This window comes from Prenolepis imparis, unplaced genomic scaffold (assembly GCF_030444845.1).
Source record: "Prenolepis imparis isolate NDT839.2.m4 unplaced genomic scaffold, iyPreImpa1.0 SCAF_3, whole genome shotgun sequence".
Taxonomy (NCBI): Eukaryota; Metazoa; Arthropoda; class Insecta; order Hymenoptera; family Formicidae; genus Prenolepis; species Prenolepis imparis.
Window position 1 is genome coordinate 5,977,636 of NW_028141161.1, and position 19,548 is coordinate 5,997,183.

General features: G+C 32.7%; 1 protein-coding gene across 2 annotated transcripts in view; it reads left to right on the top strand.

The window, feature by feature from the left end:
* The window catches only part of Gek (serine/threonine-protein kinase gek), a 37,338-nt gene extending 25,662 nt beyond the window's left edge, over positions 1–11,676 (top strand). For both annotated transcript variants that reach the window (XM_083034975.1, XM_083034976.1), the window contains exon 26: positions 6,310–11,676. In XM_083034975.1, coding sequence (XP_082891101.1) covers positions 6,310–6,423 — 114 coding nt within the window. In that variant the 3' untranslated portion in view covers positions 6,424–11,676. The remainder of the gene's footprint in view (positions 1–6,309) is intronic.
* Positions 11,677–19,548: the final 7,872 nt, after the last annotated feature.

Here is a 19,548-nt window from a genome sequence, read left to right on the forward strand (position 1 = left end):
CTTGTGGGCGGGAACCCATACCAATATGACATTTATCCCCTGAAGAGCAACAGACCTCAGCTTGTTTTTCAGGACAAAAACTAGATAATTGAGATCTCTATCAGCTTTAGGATTAGAGATAGTCTCAACAACACTGCGGGAATCCGTAAAGATAGACATTTTTGACATTTCTCTCAAGGATGAAATCCAATGCATAAATTAAGGCAATGCATTCCCCCGAGAAAATCGAACTAATATTGAGTTTATATCTCTTCTGAACCGAAAGGGTAGGAGAGAAATAAGCGGCATCTAAATGCGGGTAAAGTTCACCCTTGGATGCATCCGTGAAAAAGAGGTCCTTGTCCCTAATGATATCGGCAAAATAGTCCTGAAAAACAAGCTGCGGAAAAGGAGCCTTAGAAATCTCCCACCACCGAGGGAAGGGTAATCTCCGTATTGGGGACAAAAGAGGAAGTCTCCATGGGAAAGAGCTAAAGAGGAATCTTAGAGAAAGAGGCAATTTTGTGTTCAAATCCGATTGCAAAACAAAAAGCGTCATACAAAGGAAATCTCTTCGGGAAGTGAAGCAATTGACCATTACTAATAATTGATGCGTGTAGGTCATATATTTGTCTATGAGTACATTAAACCTCAAAACCAAAGACCTGACAACAAACCTTCTGGCAAGGAACTTGGACCTAATAGAGATAGAGCTGAGCCTGTCTCCGCATAAACAACATTGACAGAAGTGGACTGCCTGAGTCCGACGCAGTACCTCAGAGCTCTCCGCTGAGTGCGCTCCAAAGTCACCGAGAAACTGATACTATAGAAGGGGAAGAGGAACAAAGCATAATCAATCGAGCCACGTATTATAGCCTTGAAGATACAAAGCAGCGCAGACGGGTGAGAACCCCACCAGACCCCTCTAAGAAATTTCAGAACATTGCTCAGTCTACCACACTTACCAATCAAATATTTTGAGTGGAGATGGCCTCTCAACTTTGAGTCCAGGATTACCCCCAGGAATTTATATGAAGAGGTCGCTTTGATGCGGGAATTGTTTAACTCAATATAGTAGAACGAGTGAATGATTCTTTTCCTAGTAAAAATCATCAGGGCCGATTTCTCTGGAGAGACCGAAAGGCCCCTGGAGATCAGGAAATTCGTTAGTCCGCCGCAGAACCCTCCAGCAATGAAAGCAAGGTCTCCAAACCCGGGAATCTTGCAAAGAGTGCGACATCATCAGCAAACTGAACAATGGAGCAGTCACTCCGAAGCACAGAGCCGCATCGAGCCAGATATACGTTGAAGAGAAGAGGGCTCAAGATAGATCCCGAGGGTACACCCTTGCAGGAAAAAAAAGGTACCAGAAACGTCGCCATTGACAACAAACTGGAGCCTTCTGAGACTGATCAACTGGTAGACAAACCAAGAAACCTTCGGAACACCCAAGTCAACAAGCTGCGAGATCAAAGTAGAAGGGATGACATTGTCGAAGGCACCCTGAATATCCAGAAAAAGGCACTCTGTAGATTGTTGGGTAAGAAATCCGTTTTGGATTTTGGTTGTTAGAATACCCAAGTTGTCAAGGCACGAGGCTCTCTTGCGAAAGCCGAACTGGAAAAAAGGAAGCAAGTCGGAGGACTCAATCCATCAATTTAAGCGAGTCAAAATCAATTTTTCTAGGATCTTCAACAGGCAAGACGTAAGAGAAATAGGGCGATACTTGCCAGGGGAACTCTTCGGTATCAGGAACACCAGAGGCGCCAAGATTCCGGGAACAATCCGGTGTCAAGGAGATCGTTGAGAATGCCTAGTAGTATAATCAAGTATTCGTTGGGCAAGAGATACAGTATACGGTTGTCAATACGATCAAGTCCCGGGGAAGATCGGATCTTCAAATGGCGGTTCTTCAAAACAACAGAAAGGAGCTCCTGGAAAGAGAATGGTTCTTCAAATATCTTACAAATATAAACGGAGGGAAAATCTCCCAGAGAAGAATAAGATCTGTGATAGATCGAAGGAGGGGATAAGGAGGAAATAGTTCATTTATGTCCTCTAGAGTATGAAGATTGGAAGAGGGAGGCACGTTTGTCGTCAGATGACGATTCCTAAATCTTTTGACGAAGTGCCATAGATCGGAGATTGGAGTCTTTGGAGTAAGACTCTGACAGAAGTCCCGCCAGCCCTTACGTTTCTCCGCATTCAAAATACGTTTCGATGAGGTTTCTTGCTTTTTAAAAGCCAAAAAATTCGAAAAGGTAGGGGACCTCTTAAAAATTGAGTAATTTGCGTCTAGTATCGATTGCCTTCTGGCAAGCATCGTTCCACCAAGGAGCAGGTTAAGAGGTTCTGTCCCGTGTATGGGTGCCACCCGAAGAGTGTCTCCCAGGCCTGACCGAAGGAAATTGATCAAGCAGGTGCTCCGCAAACATATTGTACCTCTGCAACGAATTTAGAGAAGGGCCAGAAATAGCCTCGCGAAAGGGGTTTAAAGAAGAGGCCAAGTTCGCAACAAACTGCTCATCAGCAATTTTGGTATGTTTTATTTTGTAAGAAAAAAATTTTTTCTTATTAAAGAGAGTATTGAAAGAAACTGCCGTTGGATAGTGGTCACTAAAATGGGTATCTCTCAAAACCGTCCACTCACAAGCCCACCGTAGACGACGAAACAAAAGCGAGATCAATCGATGAGTTGGACTGGGAAGGACGAGTGAGGAAGGTGGGTGATCCATCATTAATACAGGTCAACGAGGCACCCAGAGCCGAGGTGAAAAGGGTCTCACCCTTTTTGTCAGTATTATCACATCCCCATGCTCGATGGTGGGCATTAAAGTCACCTAAAACTATCACATGCGAGAAGGAATTACAAAAAGTAAACAAAGAATCGTATTCAGACAACAAAGAACCGTGGAGGTGTCTATAAACAGAAATAATAGTAAAATCGAAGCCGTTGAGATGTATAGCGATGGCCATACTATCAAGCCTGTCGTCAAATTTCGGAGAGTCATTAAGTAAAGTATATGGTAATGAGGAGCGGGTTGCCAAAAGCAAGCCACTTGCATGGCTAGTGAGAGAGTTTTTACGAAATACATTAAAGCCATTTAGGGAAAAGCGTGAACTGGCCGTCAGCCATGTCTCTGAAAGAGCAATGACATCGTAGAAAGAGAAGAGAGTTGAGGCTGCATCCACCTTAGATAATAGAAAGTGGCAGTTCTATTGAAGGATGTTAATCGGGGAGCTGTTAGCAGAGTTTAACGATGAGGGATCAGGCATCATCCAATCGGTGATTGGGAAGAAGACTGATATACCGAAAGGTGGGAGTTCAACAACGAAGAAATGAAATTAAAAACAGGATCATATAAACCCAGCGGTTTGAGAAGCGGAGCAAATTTATCCAACAGTAACGAGATGATATTGTTAAGCAGCTCGCAGAGAAGCGGATCAGAGCCGAGAAGGCTAAGGAGATTCGAAAAACACGATGGAGAAACGGGGGAAGAATTTAAGGCGACTCCATTCGCCGAGACAGAGGGGGTTCTACCGTTAGGGGCGATAAGAGGGGGAGGGGGATTAGGGATGTGAGAGGATCGGGAACCGAGAAGTGAGGAGGACAGGTTAGGAGGGAAAGTATTATAATTATTGTTATCTTTTAATGGAGCGCTTTTGTACTTGTTATGCGGTGAATTAGAGAAGAGAGCTTGAGCATAAGAGTGAGGGGGAGGAAAAGAAGAAAGCAGGGACCTCTTATGAACATTTACAGAATGAGAATTTGGGAGAGAAGGAAAGTCATAGGGGGTTTGAATTTTATTGTTTATATTAGGCCGTTCTCTATGACCTCGAACGCGATTGTTAACCTCGAGAAGCGAGATATTTTCGATTGCCGCTGTTTCCCGGATTTTTCTTTATAGAATATATTCAAGACAGTTGCTATTAGTGGCCCTGTGAGAGCCCTTACAATTAATGCAAATCGGACTATTCTCTTAGGGCAATTATCGTCATTAGGATGTCTTTCCCCTCCGCAATATAAACACCGACTCCGACCCTTACACTGCGAGCGCAAGTGTCCAAAACGAAAACAAGAGTAACAAAGGAAAGTCTTGGGAACAAAGGGAGAAACGGAATGTCTGACCATGTATAAGTAAACGTGATCAGGTAGAGTCTAACCTTTAAAGGTGATTAGAATTGTTTTCGATGGAACAATATTTGGAAGATTATCAACTTCAGAAGAGACAAGATTAACCTAGTCTTTTTTTTCCTTCCTATTCAGTCTTTGAATGAAAATTATAATCGACTTATAGTCGAGACCCCTCAAGATCTCTTCGTTAGTAAGATTTAAAGGAACGCCACGTATCAGCCCTTTTTTTGTAGTACGAAAGAGGGGGATGTAAACTTTATATTTTTTATTTTTGAGAAGTGGATAAGAGATGAGCCGATTAGCTGCCTCACGTGATTTAAATTGAACATTAATTTTTTTGAAGCCAACTTTTCTTAATTCAACAATGTCCTTCTTATAATGGTTATATAAAAGACGACCAATTACGATGGGGTCTTGAAGTATGATGGGGTTGAAGTAGAAGAATCCTCATTCATTTGAATGATTACGTCAAAGGGTCCACGAGCCGTGACATCATCTATTGTTTATAAGAAACGAGAAGTCTCAAGGGTTCTCGCCAGAATTTGAAGGAACGTCAGGCTTACCTTGAGATCGTAATGTGTCGCTTCCCTCTCTCGCAAACGAACTCTCGCTCAAATCAGCCGAAGACACCTCTTTTTTACACTTAGTAGGTCTGGTAGAAATTCCTCTCGTATTCAAGTCACAATGTTGCTGATCAAATATAACACCTCTCACAGTTGCAGTATGATCCAAAGGACGTGAGGTTATCTGTAAATTAGATGAATTAGCATTAATAGAGTAAGGAGCAGCATCCATAGGATCAGGCGAAGAGCGAGGAAAGGGAGGAAGAGAAGAAGCAATAAGATCGAGTCTGTCTTCGTCGTTCCGAGTTGTCAAGTCTCGGTTATGTCCTGAGGCAGCAGCAGAAGCAGCTCTGTTAGGGTGGACGTACTGTCCCCAGCCCATCGTCAAACAAAGGATCCTAAATCGACATGCTCCATAAAATTTAAGGGGTTAGGCGAAGTCGGCCACGAGGTCGACTAGTCAAAATGGCGGAATCTCACTTTACGGCCCGCACGGCTAGAAGCTCGGCGAGCCGGTCACAAAGTCAACAGAGTCCCAAATAAGCCACAGACTCGAGCAGCATGCAAAACGATAAAGTCACAGAGGCCACGAAGGCCGAGCACAAACCTATAAAGATAGTAAAAAAATGTTCAGACAAGAAGAGCCACTCTACACACGTGTGTCACCACGAACGGCCAGAGCTCGAATCTCGTGAAGAAATCAGGATAATCAAGTTCCATGAGGAGGATATTAGGTAAAACGTTATCAAAGGAGCTAGATAGATCAAGAAAGAGACAGACCCAAGTAACATGATTCAGAACAAAGCTAGCTATGAATTTTTGTGAGGAGGATAAATTGTTCTGGCAAGATTTCAACTTTTTGAAATCAAATCGAGAGCTTGTCTTTTTCCAGCCAACTCAATCTTCAAAAGAATAAGCTTTTAGTTGTGCTTTTGGGGATCAAGTAGACTAGAGAACGACTATATGCTTTGGTTGATAGCCAAAAAAAACATTTTTTTGTACATTTGAAACTGATTATTTCAAAACCTATGGAATGTATTACAATCATTTTGATCCCATTTGAAAGATAATTTAATCTCTACATTTGTTTCGGTACTTTATGTTAAGAAACGTATATTTTCCCTGGTATTTATAAAAATGTGTAAAATAACCACGATTTCTCAGAGGTTTTTGGACGCTAACTTTCTAAGACTCCTGGGTTCTCGCCATGTTAGATTGTGACGTCAGAGGCGAGAAAGCACACGCTGAAAATTCTTAGATGCCATTTTTAAATGAAAAGATTCGCTGAAACACTACTTCAGATGGCTTTAGCACACTCTTAAAATACCTCGAAAACTATCCTTTTCCCTTTATAATCAATCAACAGCTGTAAAAGAATTTTCAGCGTGTGCTTTCTCGCCTCTGACGTCACAATCTAACATGGCTGCGACGAGAACTCAGGAGTCTTAAGGAGGCAATTTTTGACCCATGTTTATACGAAATTTTTTGTTCAGAATTAAATTTCCTATAAGATCTCAAAGTCTGACCGTTTGGGGGCACTCTGTATATGTATTTTTTTTTATTGAGAATATACACGGCACATGCGCCCTGAGCTTCGGCTATTTTAAATCTCTGTATTTTTATTTTATACAGGAGCATCCATCTGGTGGCAGCCCTAGACACTCGATAGCTTCGAACAACAGCTCAAATCCATCGACGCCGCCGAGTCCAGCCCACGATCATGGATCATCATCGTATGATTCGTAGATTTATCTAACACTTACGGAAATCTAAATAAAATGGTATGTATCTATAAATACATACGAGAATTGAGAAACGATCAATTTAGTTATTATACATATATATACATATACACATAGATATATATACATACATATGCGCGCATGCGCATTCTTATATTATATATGTGTATATATGTTAAGCTCTCGTATTTTTACATATTTTTACTATCTACTTTTTCATTCTCCATCTGTTTTTTATTGTCAAGAAATGCATTTTGATGCGAATCATCGCGTTGACTAATGAATATTGTCAATCTTCAAACGGCTATCCAATAATTTGAAATTTAATTTCAATATTCAAGCCTAACATAGTCAGATATTTGTATGGCTTACTAGAAAAAAATAATACTCGTGTTTGATCTTTGAACTGAAAGAGTGCAAAATTATCACGCGGTATTTGTGCAATATAATTACGTATATTTAATAATACGCAGTATATGAATCTCAAACAAATAATATATTGTCATAATAATACGTTTTGACGAGTACACGTTGATACTTTATATGTACGATTATTTACACACACATACACACACACAAACGTACAGAGTGTCTCAATTTAATTAACATCGTAAATATCTTCAAAACATTATAGAACAAAATGTGTCAAAAAATTACATGATTTTGAGGTAAGAAAAAATGGACAATCTTGAATTTTAACTTAAGTTATTTTTCAAAATCATTTGCAGATCAATCTAGTTTTTTTTTTGGATAAAATTATTTTAATTTTTTTATAAATCGATTCGGCATAAAATGTTATAAAGATAGGATAATTAAAAATGGAATAGGTTACCTTATAAGATATTTTGTACTTTAATTTAACATAATTTTACGTAAACTATGAAATATCTCTAAACTATAAAATATTCATTTTTTTATTATCTTATCTCAATACTATTATGCACAAAGTAATGAAAGGAATCAATTGGTGTAAAGAAATAGGGTAAAAACAAAATATGCAACTACATATTAGCGGATTCGTACAAAAGCTTTTACAACTCGTTAAAATTAAAAAAATTAAATATCACTATAATATCTAAAACGTATTGAGTTTTTGTCACATATTGTACTTTAAATCATTCTGTTCTGTAGAATTTGACGCTCTTTTGAATTCAAAAAAAATAATTTTTTTTAAACAATCCAACGATCTTCAAGTGCCCTTAAGGTCATTTAAATGTCGTTGAATTGTTAAAAAAAAATTATTTTTTCTGAATTCAAAAAAGCGTTAAATTTGAAAATTTAAAGGTCAGTAAATTTTATAGAATTGTAAAAGGCGCATATATATTATTTATATTATTTAATTAAGTCAAAAATAATTTTAAATATCTCGTGAATCATAAACTATGAACTTTATACTTCACATGTCACAATCAGACAATTTTTAATAGAAGTAGAATTTTATACTTCGAACGATTAAATAAAAATTACCCATTCCAATTAAAATAAAATAAAATTGATCTTAAAAAATACCGTTTAAAAGATTCAACGTGCTCATTCTCTTCCCTCAAACTTTTGTTTGACACATTTTTTTTATATTGTCTTGTTTTTGAGATGATTGTGATGTACAATTAAAATAGAACACCATATATATATATGTATGTATATATGTATACGTATATGTATATGTATAATACAGTCAATTTTCTTCACAAATACAACAGTGTATTATTATAATTTTCTGATTTTTAAGAATTTATATGTAATAATTTATAATGCACATTCTTAACGAAAAAAATTAATTATTAATCGTAAATTATTGTAAATATTTTACGTACTTGACGATTGTTAAGCCCGTTTTTGCGATGCCATATCTATTTCTTTCGATAGTTGTCATTCTTTTACTTTGATGAGAATAGCATTTCGCATTTTTTATATAACGAAAAAAAATTGGAATCTCAGTCAAATTAACTAGCAATAAAATAAAAACTATTTAATGTATTTGTACGTATTCCCGACTTTAGAAAAAACAGTAGCTGTGAAACATATAAATATAATCATCGTTATAATCGGAATAGCTGCGCGATATTTTTACAAAATTCTAATCTCGCGCGAGGCATATCTTAAGGAGTTTGTTCACAATCAAATCTTAAAACTTCTTATTAGAACCTTAGAAAACCTTAGAACCCTAGAAAAGCTAGAGACATATTACCAAAATACTTTTTTTTTTTAATTTGACGCAAATTTTTCTACCATCATAAATCGAACAGCTTCTACATTTTATAATAAGGACTTTTCATTTTTTAACCAATGATTTTAATTTCGTATTGACAAATTTCTATTTTAACAATTCTTGGACCAACATATCTTCGCCATCGAACGAGGAATTTGTTTTCTTTATCATTTTATTTTAACTCTGACAAAATTATTATTGTTTTATAAATGTGACAATAGTTTAGTAATTTTTATATTATTTATTATTAGTTTTTATTTATTTTTATAAATTTTACGATTTAATTTTATTTATTATTTTTTATTCTTTTTGAATTACGTCTTATTATTTATTTTCTAATTTCTACGATTTGTTAATTTTACTTTTATTTTTATCTTAAAATGATTACATTAAAAATTATTGACATTAATAATTATTTATATAATTGATAGCTTTTTATATATTTAATTTTTGTAATTTAATGTTTATTTATTTTTATTTTATTTATTTTTGACATACATTTCGTTCGACAAGTTTAACATATTTCCGATATGATTTTTATATTTTAACATGTATGTTTATCTTTGTTTTTATATATTAATGTATTGAAGAAGACCGAGTGTAGGATTGAAACGTTTACGTATTTTTACCGTTTTAATGTCTTTTGAATAAATTAAAACTTGTCATATAACACCTTATATTTTTGTCTCGTTTAGTTGGCCCATTAATTCTTTTATCTTGCTTTGCATTACACGAGCTTATTTGCTTTCTATTTTATACAGATCAATTGCACGAAATTTTAAATCACAAAGAAGAATATAGTATTCAATTTTTATGTAATTCGTAGCATCTTCATTAAGGTGACAAACTCCTTAATAATAACATATTAACACACATAACGAAATTATATAGTTTATGTCAATATACCACATATGCAGATGATAGTTCCCTTTCGCGAGAATTTTTTCGAATCTTTTGATAAATTAATTCAATAATAAAGTCTCGAAATTTATTATAAAATTTTTTATAAAATTGTTTGATCAATTTTTTTTTTACTTTGAAAGAGTGTTGATCACCTCGCGTGACTATTCCGTTTGCGATGTTAAAAAGAAAATTAAATAGCTAAAGCGCGAATCGATTCGATGCCTTATGAGTAATGTTTTTCTATTGCGTCATAATGCTCCAATTATAATATGATATTATTTGGCGTGTGAATAATAGAATAATCGTGTAATGTGTTGCGAGCTCTCCTGCTGATAATAATAGTTATTAAGACAGTTATTAATTGCAATCACTTATGCGTTATATAGTATATATATATACGTGATGCCTCGTCGTATTAAAAAATACATACGTCAAGAATATATATCATGTGTATATCAAATATACATCCAACTGGAAATAGAACGAGAAAGCATTAGTCCTTTGATAATTTATTTGTTCATTCTTTGATCACAAAGTTACAATTGTTATTTATCAATTAATAAAATCTTTCTTAGGGCGAACCATTTGATAATGCCAGGATGAAATATTGGGAAAAAACGATTATTACGATTTGGCGATTACTTAATAAAGGATTACACTTAAATATGTACACTCAAGTAATCGTTTAATTGTATCGAAATTAATCCTCAGGAACCTGACCAGGGTCTAAAAGTATACCTACACGTTTTTGCCCTTTTTGAACGCCCAAAAGGGGGAAGTCCGGACCGAGGGGGAAAAAAAAGTTTGAAGGTTGTAGTATTAGCCTGACGACTTGCGAGAGTCAGTCTGGTCGAAGCAGCTGTGAGAAAGAATACGAAAATAAATTATAGGAACTAAAAGTATCTGATGAGGTAACGGCGAGAAATAGTAATTTGTGAAAATACAAAGTGTAAGTAATTTTTATAAAAACAGTGTATTTGTGCAATATATATATACATATATATTTTATATATCTTTATATATATCTTATATATCTTTATACTGCACAAATATATTGTTTTTATAAGATTTACTTTTTGTATTTTCACAAATATCGCTATTTTTGACGCCATTATCTCATGTACTTTTAGTATAATATATACATATATATACAAGATATACATATATATCTTTTATATATATAATAATATATAAGATTCTTCTCGATTGGCCAAGTTTATCCACAAATATATGCAGCACTTACAAGTCGCAATAAAATTATTTTTTTTATTTCATATGTAAAACTACCTTTTTTAATAAATAAAGTATTTTATTTTCATGCATTTTTATTCATATATTAAACATATTTTATACATATATTCAACATTTTTATCCGATTTTACAAAAAACCTGAATTTTTACTTCTCCATTGCTGCCATTTTGTATTAGCCATATAAAACTTTTTGAAAAATATTTTATATTTCAACTTGTTTATATTTTATGCCAATGGTCGCAAGTTTTAGTATTTTTAAAGAAAAGATCGTTTTTTAAAAACAATATTTTATCGATTTCTTTTAAAATAATAAAATTTTATTTCGCAAAAAAAAATATGTTTTGGAACCAATCGTTATGACACCAATTCCTTTTTAAAGTACACCTCTTGACGTTTTGAATTATGTATTATAAAACCTTCGTATCTTTTTTTAGTCAGTACTACGTCAATTTGAAAAAAATCGATATTTTTACTTTTTCGGCAAGACAAGCTTTCTTTTTTTATTAAATAACTTTTATATTTTTTAATTTAATAATTTAACAGTCTTGTAGAGCTTCAAAAAATCTATCAATTAAAATAAATGTTCAAATTTATGCATTTGTCTTAAAAATTCAAACTTGAGAAGAACGACAGGTCTAAAAGTGCATGGAGAGATAACAACGGGAATTAAAGTACGTGAGGTTCCTGAAGGTTAAAGGACAATGTTATAAAAAAAAGATGAAAACGAGAAATTATTGAGACAGGATATCCTAAAATTTTTTAATATACGTAATTAGACTTTTTTATATTATAATAATACGTGATGTACATATGTTTCGAACAGCAATGTGCTTTCCTTAGTTGTGTATAATATAATTGTATGAGACATCAGGATGCAAGATATTAAGATTAAATGGGACAAATTTTTATTTCAAGCAAGTACATTTGCGTTTTGTAATTAACAAATATAATGAAACGATTTTTTGCTATAGATTTTTTTTTCATAATTTTAGTTATTCACCGATATAGAAATCAAGGAGAGAATTTAATTATTTAATTATTTAAAATTAAATTATTTGAGAAACGTGCTTTGTAAAAACTAAAGAGAGAGTGTACATTTTAAAATATAAGAAAGATATATATACATATATATACATATATGTACATATATGTACATATATGTACATATATATACACATATGTACATATACATATATATACATACATTTACTAAAAAGACAGTCACGAGAAAATCACCATAAGATTGGTACAAGAAGACAACTGTCTCTCAGGATATTACGCCAGTAGCTTAAAATACAATATAATATTACTTAATGATCAAAAGACTCGAAAACATTGCTAACTTTGATTGTAGTTTTGTTACTGTGCATATCCTTCTAACTCAATTTCCTAAAATTAATAAAAATCTGCAAAATTAAAGGATTGGATTCCCAGGTAGCAGCAAGCGTGTATGTCATTTTGACGTCTAATGACGTCAGTTTGCTACTTGGGTTGTAACGTAACTAAATAAGAACACAAAGATATCGCACGACATTTGAGAAACAAAACATCTTTATATATTTGCTCTCTCTCCCTCTATACTATATAATAAATAACTATCATTATAAGATGACTATTATAAAGCTTAATAATCTCATTCTAAATGGAAGAAGAAATGTGTTATACTAAGAAACGGTTAGTGTAACGGTTATTGTCGTAAACAATTGTATCGTATATATATATAATGCACTGTTATCCGTACGTAAAATAAAAAAAATGCAAGTGAAATGGAATTTAGAGTGAACTACAATCGAAAGAGATACGAAATGGAAACGTACCACTGTACTTATCGATAGAATTCAGTATAATCCGCCTATATATCTTCCGTTATTATTATATTTAAGGGTTTTTAAAGGTAAGAAGTATCGACTGTTCATATATATATTATTACTTCGTCATTTTGTCAAGTTCTTGGCAATCGATGCATCGATTATACATATAGAAAAGGAATTGTCATTCCTGTATATACACATATATATATAGCATTGGTTTCATATCTTTATAGATAATTCAGTTTCTCGGTCTATTTTTCGAATCTATTTAAAAAAAAGATTTATAAGAAAATTCTTTACAAAAATTTACACAATTACAAATCACCTTGACCTTAATTTATATTATAAAGAATTCATTTTTTGAGCAACATGAGGATTGGAATCAGTCGGTGCTTTAGGATATTTTATTTTACATTCAGGTTTAATTTTTAAAACAATTATTGAGGAGTATACATATAAGAAAGAAGGTAGAAGATATGATTTTAACCTTGACATATGTTGTCGATGATTTTGATCGATGATATATCGATGATTCTAAGTCATCTTTGAAAAGATTTTAACTGCCATTTATTTTATTTATCAGAAAATTATTAACGATTAAAATTGATTATGCAAACGAGTGTTAAATGTAATAATTTGAGCTCAATTATTGAAGTTCAAGCATGAATTTTACATTTATAATACATATTTACAATATTTAAGTAAATTCGTAGGAATGTGGGAAAAAGACTGTCCTAAAAAAATTTTAACCTAACCCAACTTACTTTCGATTTAAAATTCAAATTTTAGATTTTTTATTAAGATTAGAATTTTTGGGGGATGAGGAGCAGGAGAATAAGCGATAAATTTAATTTGAAAGAAATATACAAATAATAATTTAGTGCTTATAATTAAAACGGATATATTTATATATACAATATATATATTTATATATAGAATAATATATAATAATTAATGAGATAGAAGACAATAAATAAACAAATTTCAGTTCAGAAACCAAAGACTGTAATTGGTGAAGCGTATTAAACAACAAAAAAAAACTCTTATTTCTTACTATTTTTGTATATAATATACATATAAATGCTACGAGAGAATATATATACAGGTGTCCAAAATATGTCGGAACAACTCGATATTTTGAAAAATATGTATTTTATAGAAAAATGTTATATAGAGAAAAGTTGCAGGATACAAAGTGATATATTTAGCGATATTAACATTTGATCTTGCGTTTGATTTTGTGTTACTAACAATAAGTCAGATCAAGGTGATATCAATGTTTTTCAATAGAACCCTATTCTAGATTCTGATAGCTGGTGTCAAAAGAGCTTTTCAAAACACTGATGTTTTCCCGTTCAGATATACTTTTTGAAATATCCAACTGTCTCGACACATTTCGGATATTTGGATCCCTGTACATAACATTCTAAGACATTTTTCTCACAAGTTTTAGTTTTAGTCATATATAATATATATCATCAATAAAATATTTCAGGAATTATAAGAGCTTTCAAGCAAGAAACATTCATGCATAATGCATACACAATGTCGTAATTGGCTATTATAAATAGAAAAATTTTGGGGATTTTAAAAATTCTCTATTCGATAGCCAATCACGTTACATTGTCCATCTGTGCTTTCTTGCTGAAAAGCTCCCATAAAAGAGAATGCTGCGTGTGATTCCAAGCATATGTTACTCTCATAATGAATAAAAAATCCTTTACAACACACATAAAATCGAGATCGGGACTATAAATAAATAAATCCATGATCAGCGGATTTATCCACATACGCGGATGTTATGTACATTTTTGTAAAGAATTACCTAAATTATTTCGAATGACTTCAATGGATTTACAAATTTATATCATTTTTTGTATTAGACATATTTTGTGGGGCTAGTAAAAAAGAATATAAACCGATTTATTCTCACTTATAAGAATAATGTTACATACGAATATTGTTTTAATCAAATACTGAATGTACGGCATTCCGTGCAACAATAGACCATATATATACATGTATACAGATTGTACGAACATGATTAGCATTTTTTACATAAAAAAAATTGACAGTTAGATTTTTTTAACCCTGTATAATCCAAGCATTTTTTTCATATTTTGAGCAATAATGTTATTTTCCACTATTACTTTTGCGATGGCGCACGAAAAGAATTAAGGAAATTGTTATTAATACCGAAAATGTTATTTCAAGTTGTCTTCTAACGGATAAATTCATAATTAATTTCATTTTTTGAAGATGCCCAAAAGAAATAAAATCAAAGGAGAACATATGAAATGTCAATTATACTTATTGTTTAGAGAACAAGGATGTACGTTTAAAAAGTTGCTATACTAATTGGGTTATAAAGGGTAAAAAAGAAACATAGTATTTTAATCTATTGTTAATCTTTATTGGCATATAACAGTAAGGTTATATTATCACTTTGTATACTAGCTATTTTTTCTCTCTCCTTTTTTTCTCTTCTTTTCCTTTTCCCTCTCTTTTCTTTTTCCTCCTTTTTTCTTCTCTCTCTCTCTCTCTCTCTCTCTCTCTTTCTTTTTTTTTTACCTCTCCTTTTCTTTTCCTTTTTTTCTCTCATCTTGTCTTTCTCATTTTCTTCCTATCCTTTCTATTTTTCTTTTACTCTATTTTACACATATTTTTACAATAACGCATTACTTGCAATATTTATTAAAAACGTATAGTAAAATATGATTTGCGCTTTAAATAAAAGTTGTATTTTATTGTAAATTATTGTGTGCGAGCTATTATTAGCTAGAAAGGAGAAAACCAAACTTTCTATATTTAATATCTCATCGTAACGAATGCCTGTAGATTTTATAATATTTATATTATTCGTGTCTTATATTTTTCTCGTGTGTGACTATGGAAAAGAAAGTAAAGTAGTATGCGCGCGAGACATATGTATTATATTTTTTATTTTATCCTCGAAGAAATAAGTTGATTTTCTTGTCTAGAGAAGAATTATATTAATAAAAGTAAAAAAAATAACCCACACGTACTTATTGTTGCACTTTTATTCACATCTTAAAATACATTATTTTTTATTTAAAATAAGTGTAAAATTTAAGATAATTTTGTATAAATTTTATATACAGGGTGTCCCATAATTCGCGAACCACCCGTCAGTTGTAGGTAGAGTAGGTTAAACTGAGTCGAAAAGTCCTCTACCATTTTGCGATTTTCTCAATAATTAATGAGAAATAAATTAAAGAAAATCAGCCAATTCGAGCGATGATAAGCATGCAGCGAGAAGAGACAGCCCACTCGGGGGTCCAGAGTTAGCGCTACTCGTATGTAGTTACTGTCTTTTGTAAAGCGCTCCTGCCCCCTTCATCGCGCGCCAAGCAACCGTGTAACATTATACTGTTTCTTTTCGCCGCATGCTTAGTAACGATGTGAAACTGGGCTGTCTTTTCTCGTCGTCGTCACGCGAATTGGCTGATCTTCTTTAATTTATTTCTCATTAATTATTGCGAAAATCGCAAAATGGTAGAGGACTTTTCTATTCAGTTCAACATGCTCTACTTGCAACTGACGGGTGGTTCGCGAATTATGGGACACCCTGTATATATGTCTTTCAGATTTGCGTGTAATATATATTTCTTTAAATTTTCAAAAGATCTTTTTGCAAAGGTAAAATTGATTAATATTATTATATATAATAAAATATAATAAATTACAACATCAAAAGAGAGAAAAATTACAAATCTTACTTCTTTGCAATTTCCCTTAGGCCCTGCGCACAATAGAGAAATAAATATTAAATATTAGGAATAGGAATTATTTTGAAATAATAAAATCGAAAAAAACTCTGATATACAAGGGTATAACGGGCTCTTACTAAGCTTATTAACCCTTACTAGTCCTTTATATCTGAATTTGTATTTTTATAACAGAGTCCTTAGATTTTATTATTTAAAAAAAATTCTTATTCCTAATATTTAATACTTATTCCTAATATTTTCTCTATTGTGCGCAGTGGATTTTTGACGAGAAAAATCCAATAATAAATAAGCATGAACTAAGAAAACTGTAGAGCAGAAACGCATTAGAAGTCGACTGATCGAATTCGATTGTGCACGTAATTCCACTCGAGGGACTCGATTCTTGAATTCATTCGCAAGAGAAACGTATACGCAAATTCGGCTCTTACAGAAAAGTTGCAAGTTGATTGGCTATCGCATGGCTTTTAGCCAATCAACTTGCAACTTTTCTGTAAGAGCCGAATTTGCGTATACGTTTCTCTTGCGAATGAATTCAAGAATCGAGCCCCTGAGGCTCAATTCTGTACACGCGTATCGACACATAACGCTGGGTCCACAATAGCTGATTTAAGCCCTAAGCCTTAAGAAATTGATCAATCGCAGTCAAGTATGAGGAGAAAACTCGACTGTGATTGGTCAATTTCTTAAGGCTTAGGACTTAAATCACCTATTGTGGACCCAGCGTAAGGGCTAGTCTACAATAGAGTCGTAAGGTCGTAAACGTAAGAAATTGACCAATCACAGTTGAATTCGAGGAGAATAATCGACTGTGATTGGTCAATTTCTTACGTTTACGACCTTACGACTCTATTGTAGACTAGACTTAACAGTGGGTCCACAATAGGTGATTTAAGCCCTAAGCCTTAAGAAATTGATCAATCGCAGTCAAGTATGAGGAGAAAACTCGACTGTGATTGGTCAATTTCTTAAGGCTTAGGGCTTAAATCACCTATTGTGGACCCAGCGTAACAGTGGATCCACTGTTAAGCCTAGTCTACAATAGAGTCGTAAGGTCGTAAACGTAAGAAATTGACCAATCGCAGTTGAATTCGAGGAAAATAATCGACTGTGATTGGTCAATTTCTTACGTTTACGACCTTACGACTCTATTGTAGACTAGGTTTTACGCTGGGTCCACAATAGGTGATTTAAGCCCTAAGCCTTAAGAAATTGACCAATCACAGTCGAGTTTTTTCCTCATACTTGACTGCGATTGATCAATTTCTTAAGGCTTAGGGCTTAAATCACCTATTGTGGACCCACTGTAATGCCGGGTCTACAATGAGTCGTTAGTCGTAAGTCGTAAGAAAATTGACCAACCACACTTGATTATTTCAAAAATAATCGACTGTAGTTGGTCAATTTTCTTACGACTTACAACTAACGACTCATTGTAGACCCGGCGTAACGTGTCGTTGCGCATATACTTTACATGTCAAAATATATGCGCAACGACACGTTATGTGTCGATACGCGTGTACAGAATTGAGCCTCTGGTCTTGGATTTCGATATAAGCTAGCACTATAGCAGTCCATTTATATAGTCAAAGAAAAATACAAATTCGGATATAAAGGACTAATAAGGGCTAATAAGCTAAAGGCTGGATTATAGAGGCCGTAAACTTTTTCCGTAACCGTAAATTTAACAGTGGGTCCACAATAGGTGATTTAAGCCCTAAGCCTTAAGAAATTGACCAACCACAGTCGAGTTTTCTCCTCATACTTGACTGCGATTGATCAATTTCTTAAGGCTTAGGGCTTAAATCACCTATTGTGGACCCAGCGTAAGGATTCAACCAATCGCTTATCAGAGTTTTTTCGATTTTATTATTTTTAAATAATTCTTATTCCTAATATTTAATATGTATTCCTGATATTTTCTCTATTGTGCGCAGGGCCGTAGTTTTAAAATATTAATATTTTACTTTAATATTTTCACCGACTAGGTACTAGTAAAGACGGTCAGCCCTGGGTACATTTCTGTCTCTACCAAATGGGCTCGGTGGGCCCGTCATACGGTCGGTAATGATTATATTAGTTATTCTCTCCAACCTGTACGGAGGATAACTAACAAGAACATTTTACCGACTTTACCTTACCAAATTCCTATCTCATTATTTATATATGAATATATAATTATTATAATTATGTTGAATATAAACTATATAATGACACTAATATAAATAAAAAAAATAATATATAAAAATAATATAATTATAATAAAACAATAATAATATTAATAATTATTAATAAATAAATTAAATTAAAAAAATTAAAATTAAAATAATATACAAATTTAAAAAATACACATATATATTTATATATAATTATCGTATTTGAATATTTTGAATATTGTAATCTCTTTAAAACATATTATATATATGTAATCAAAATTTTAATCACTTATTTAATTAAAAATTACCGATTTATGTCATGTTTGGTGTTATTTTAATCGCAAAAACCTCATTAATTCATTAAAATAATTTTCAACTCGATAAAATGCGAAATACAAAAATTGTATTTTCTATAGTAACATGACATATGATATGAAAGATTATATTTAAAGGGAACCTCGCGAGAGAGACTTCGGAACTCTTTGATGATACGTCATCTCGCTTGTTCTTTTTTTCGTTCTCGCTCTCGCTTCGACGACATCGGGAATCTTTCCTTATCTACAATAATCACGATTGTAAACATCTTATACATAAAAACTAAAACTTTTAATTTGCATTTTATCGGTTTGAAAATAATTTTAATGGATTAATGAAATTTTAGCGATTAAAATGACACTGCAAACACGACATAAATCGGATAATTTTTAGTTAAAATATGCAATTTTAATTACTTGTCTAATAAAAAATTATCTGATTTATGTTGTGATTGGTGTCATTTTAATCGTAAAAAATCTCATTAATCTAATAAAATTACATTCAAAAATATAAAATAAAAATAAAAAATGCAAAAAAGCCGCATTTGTCACATAAATAAAACAAGTTAGAAAAGTAAAATAAAAAATAATAAGCCTCGAGAGAGATTCAATGCTTGCATACAAGAGAAAAAAGAAGAAAGGAAGAGAGAAGGAGAGAGGAGAAAAAGAGAGAAAGAGAGAGAGAAATTATATACACACTGCTGTTTCGAAATTTGCCAAATATTATAACGGAGG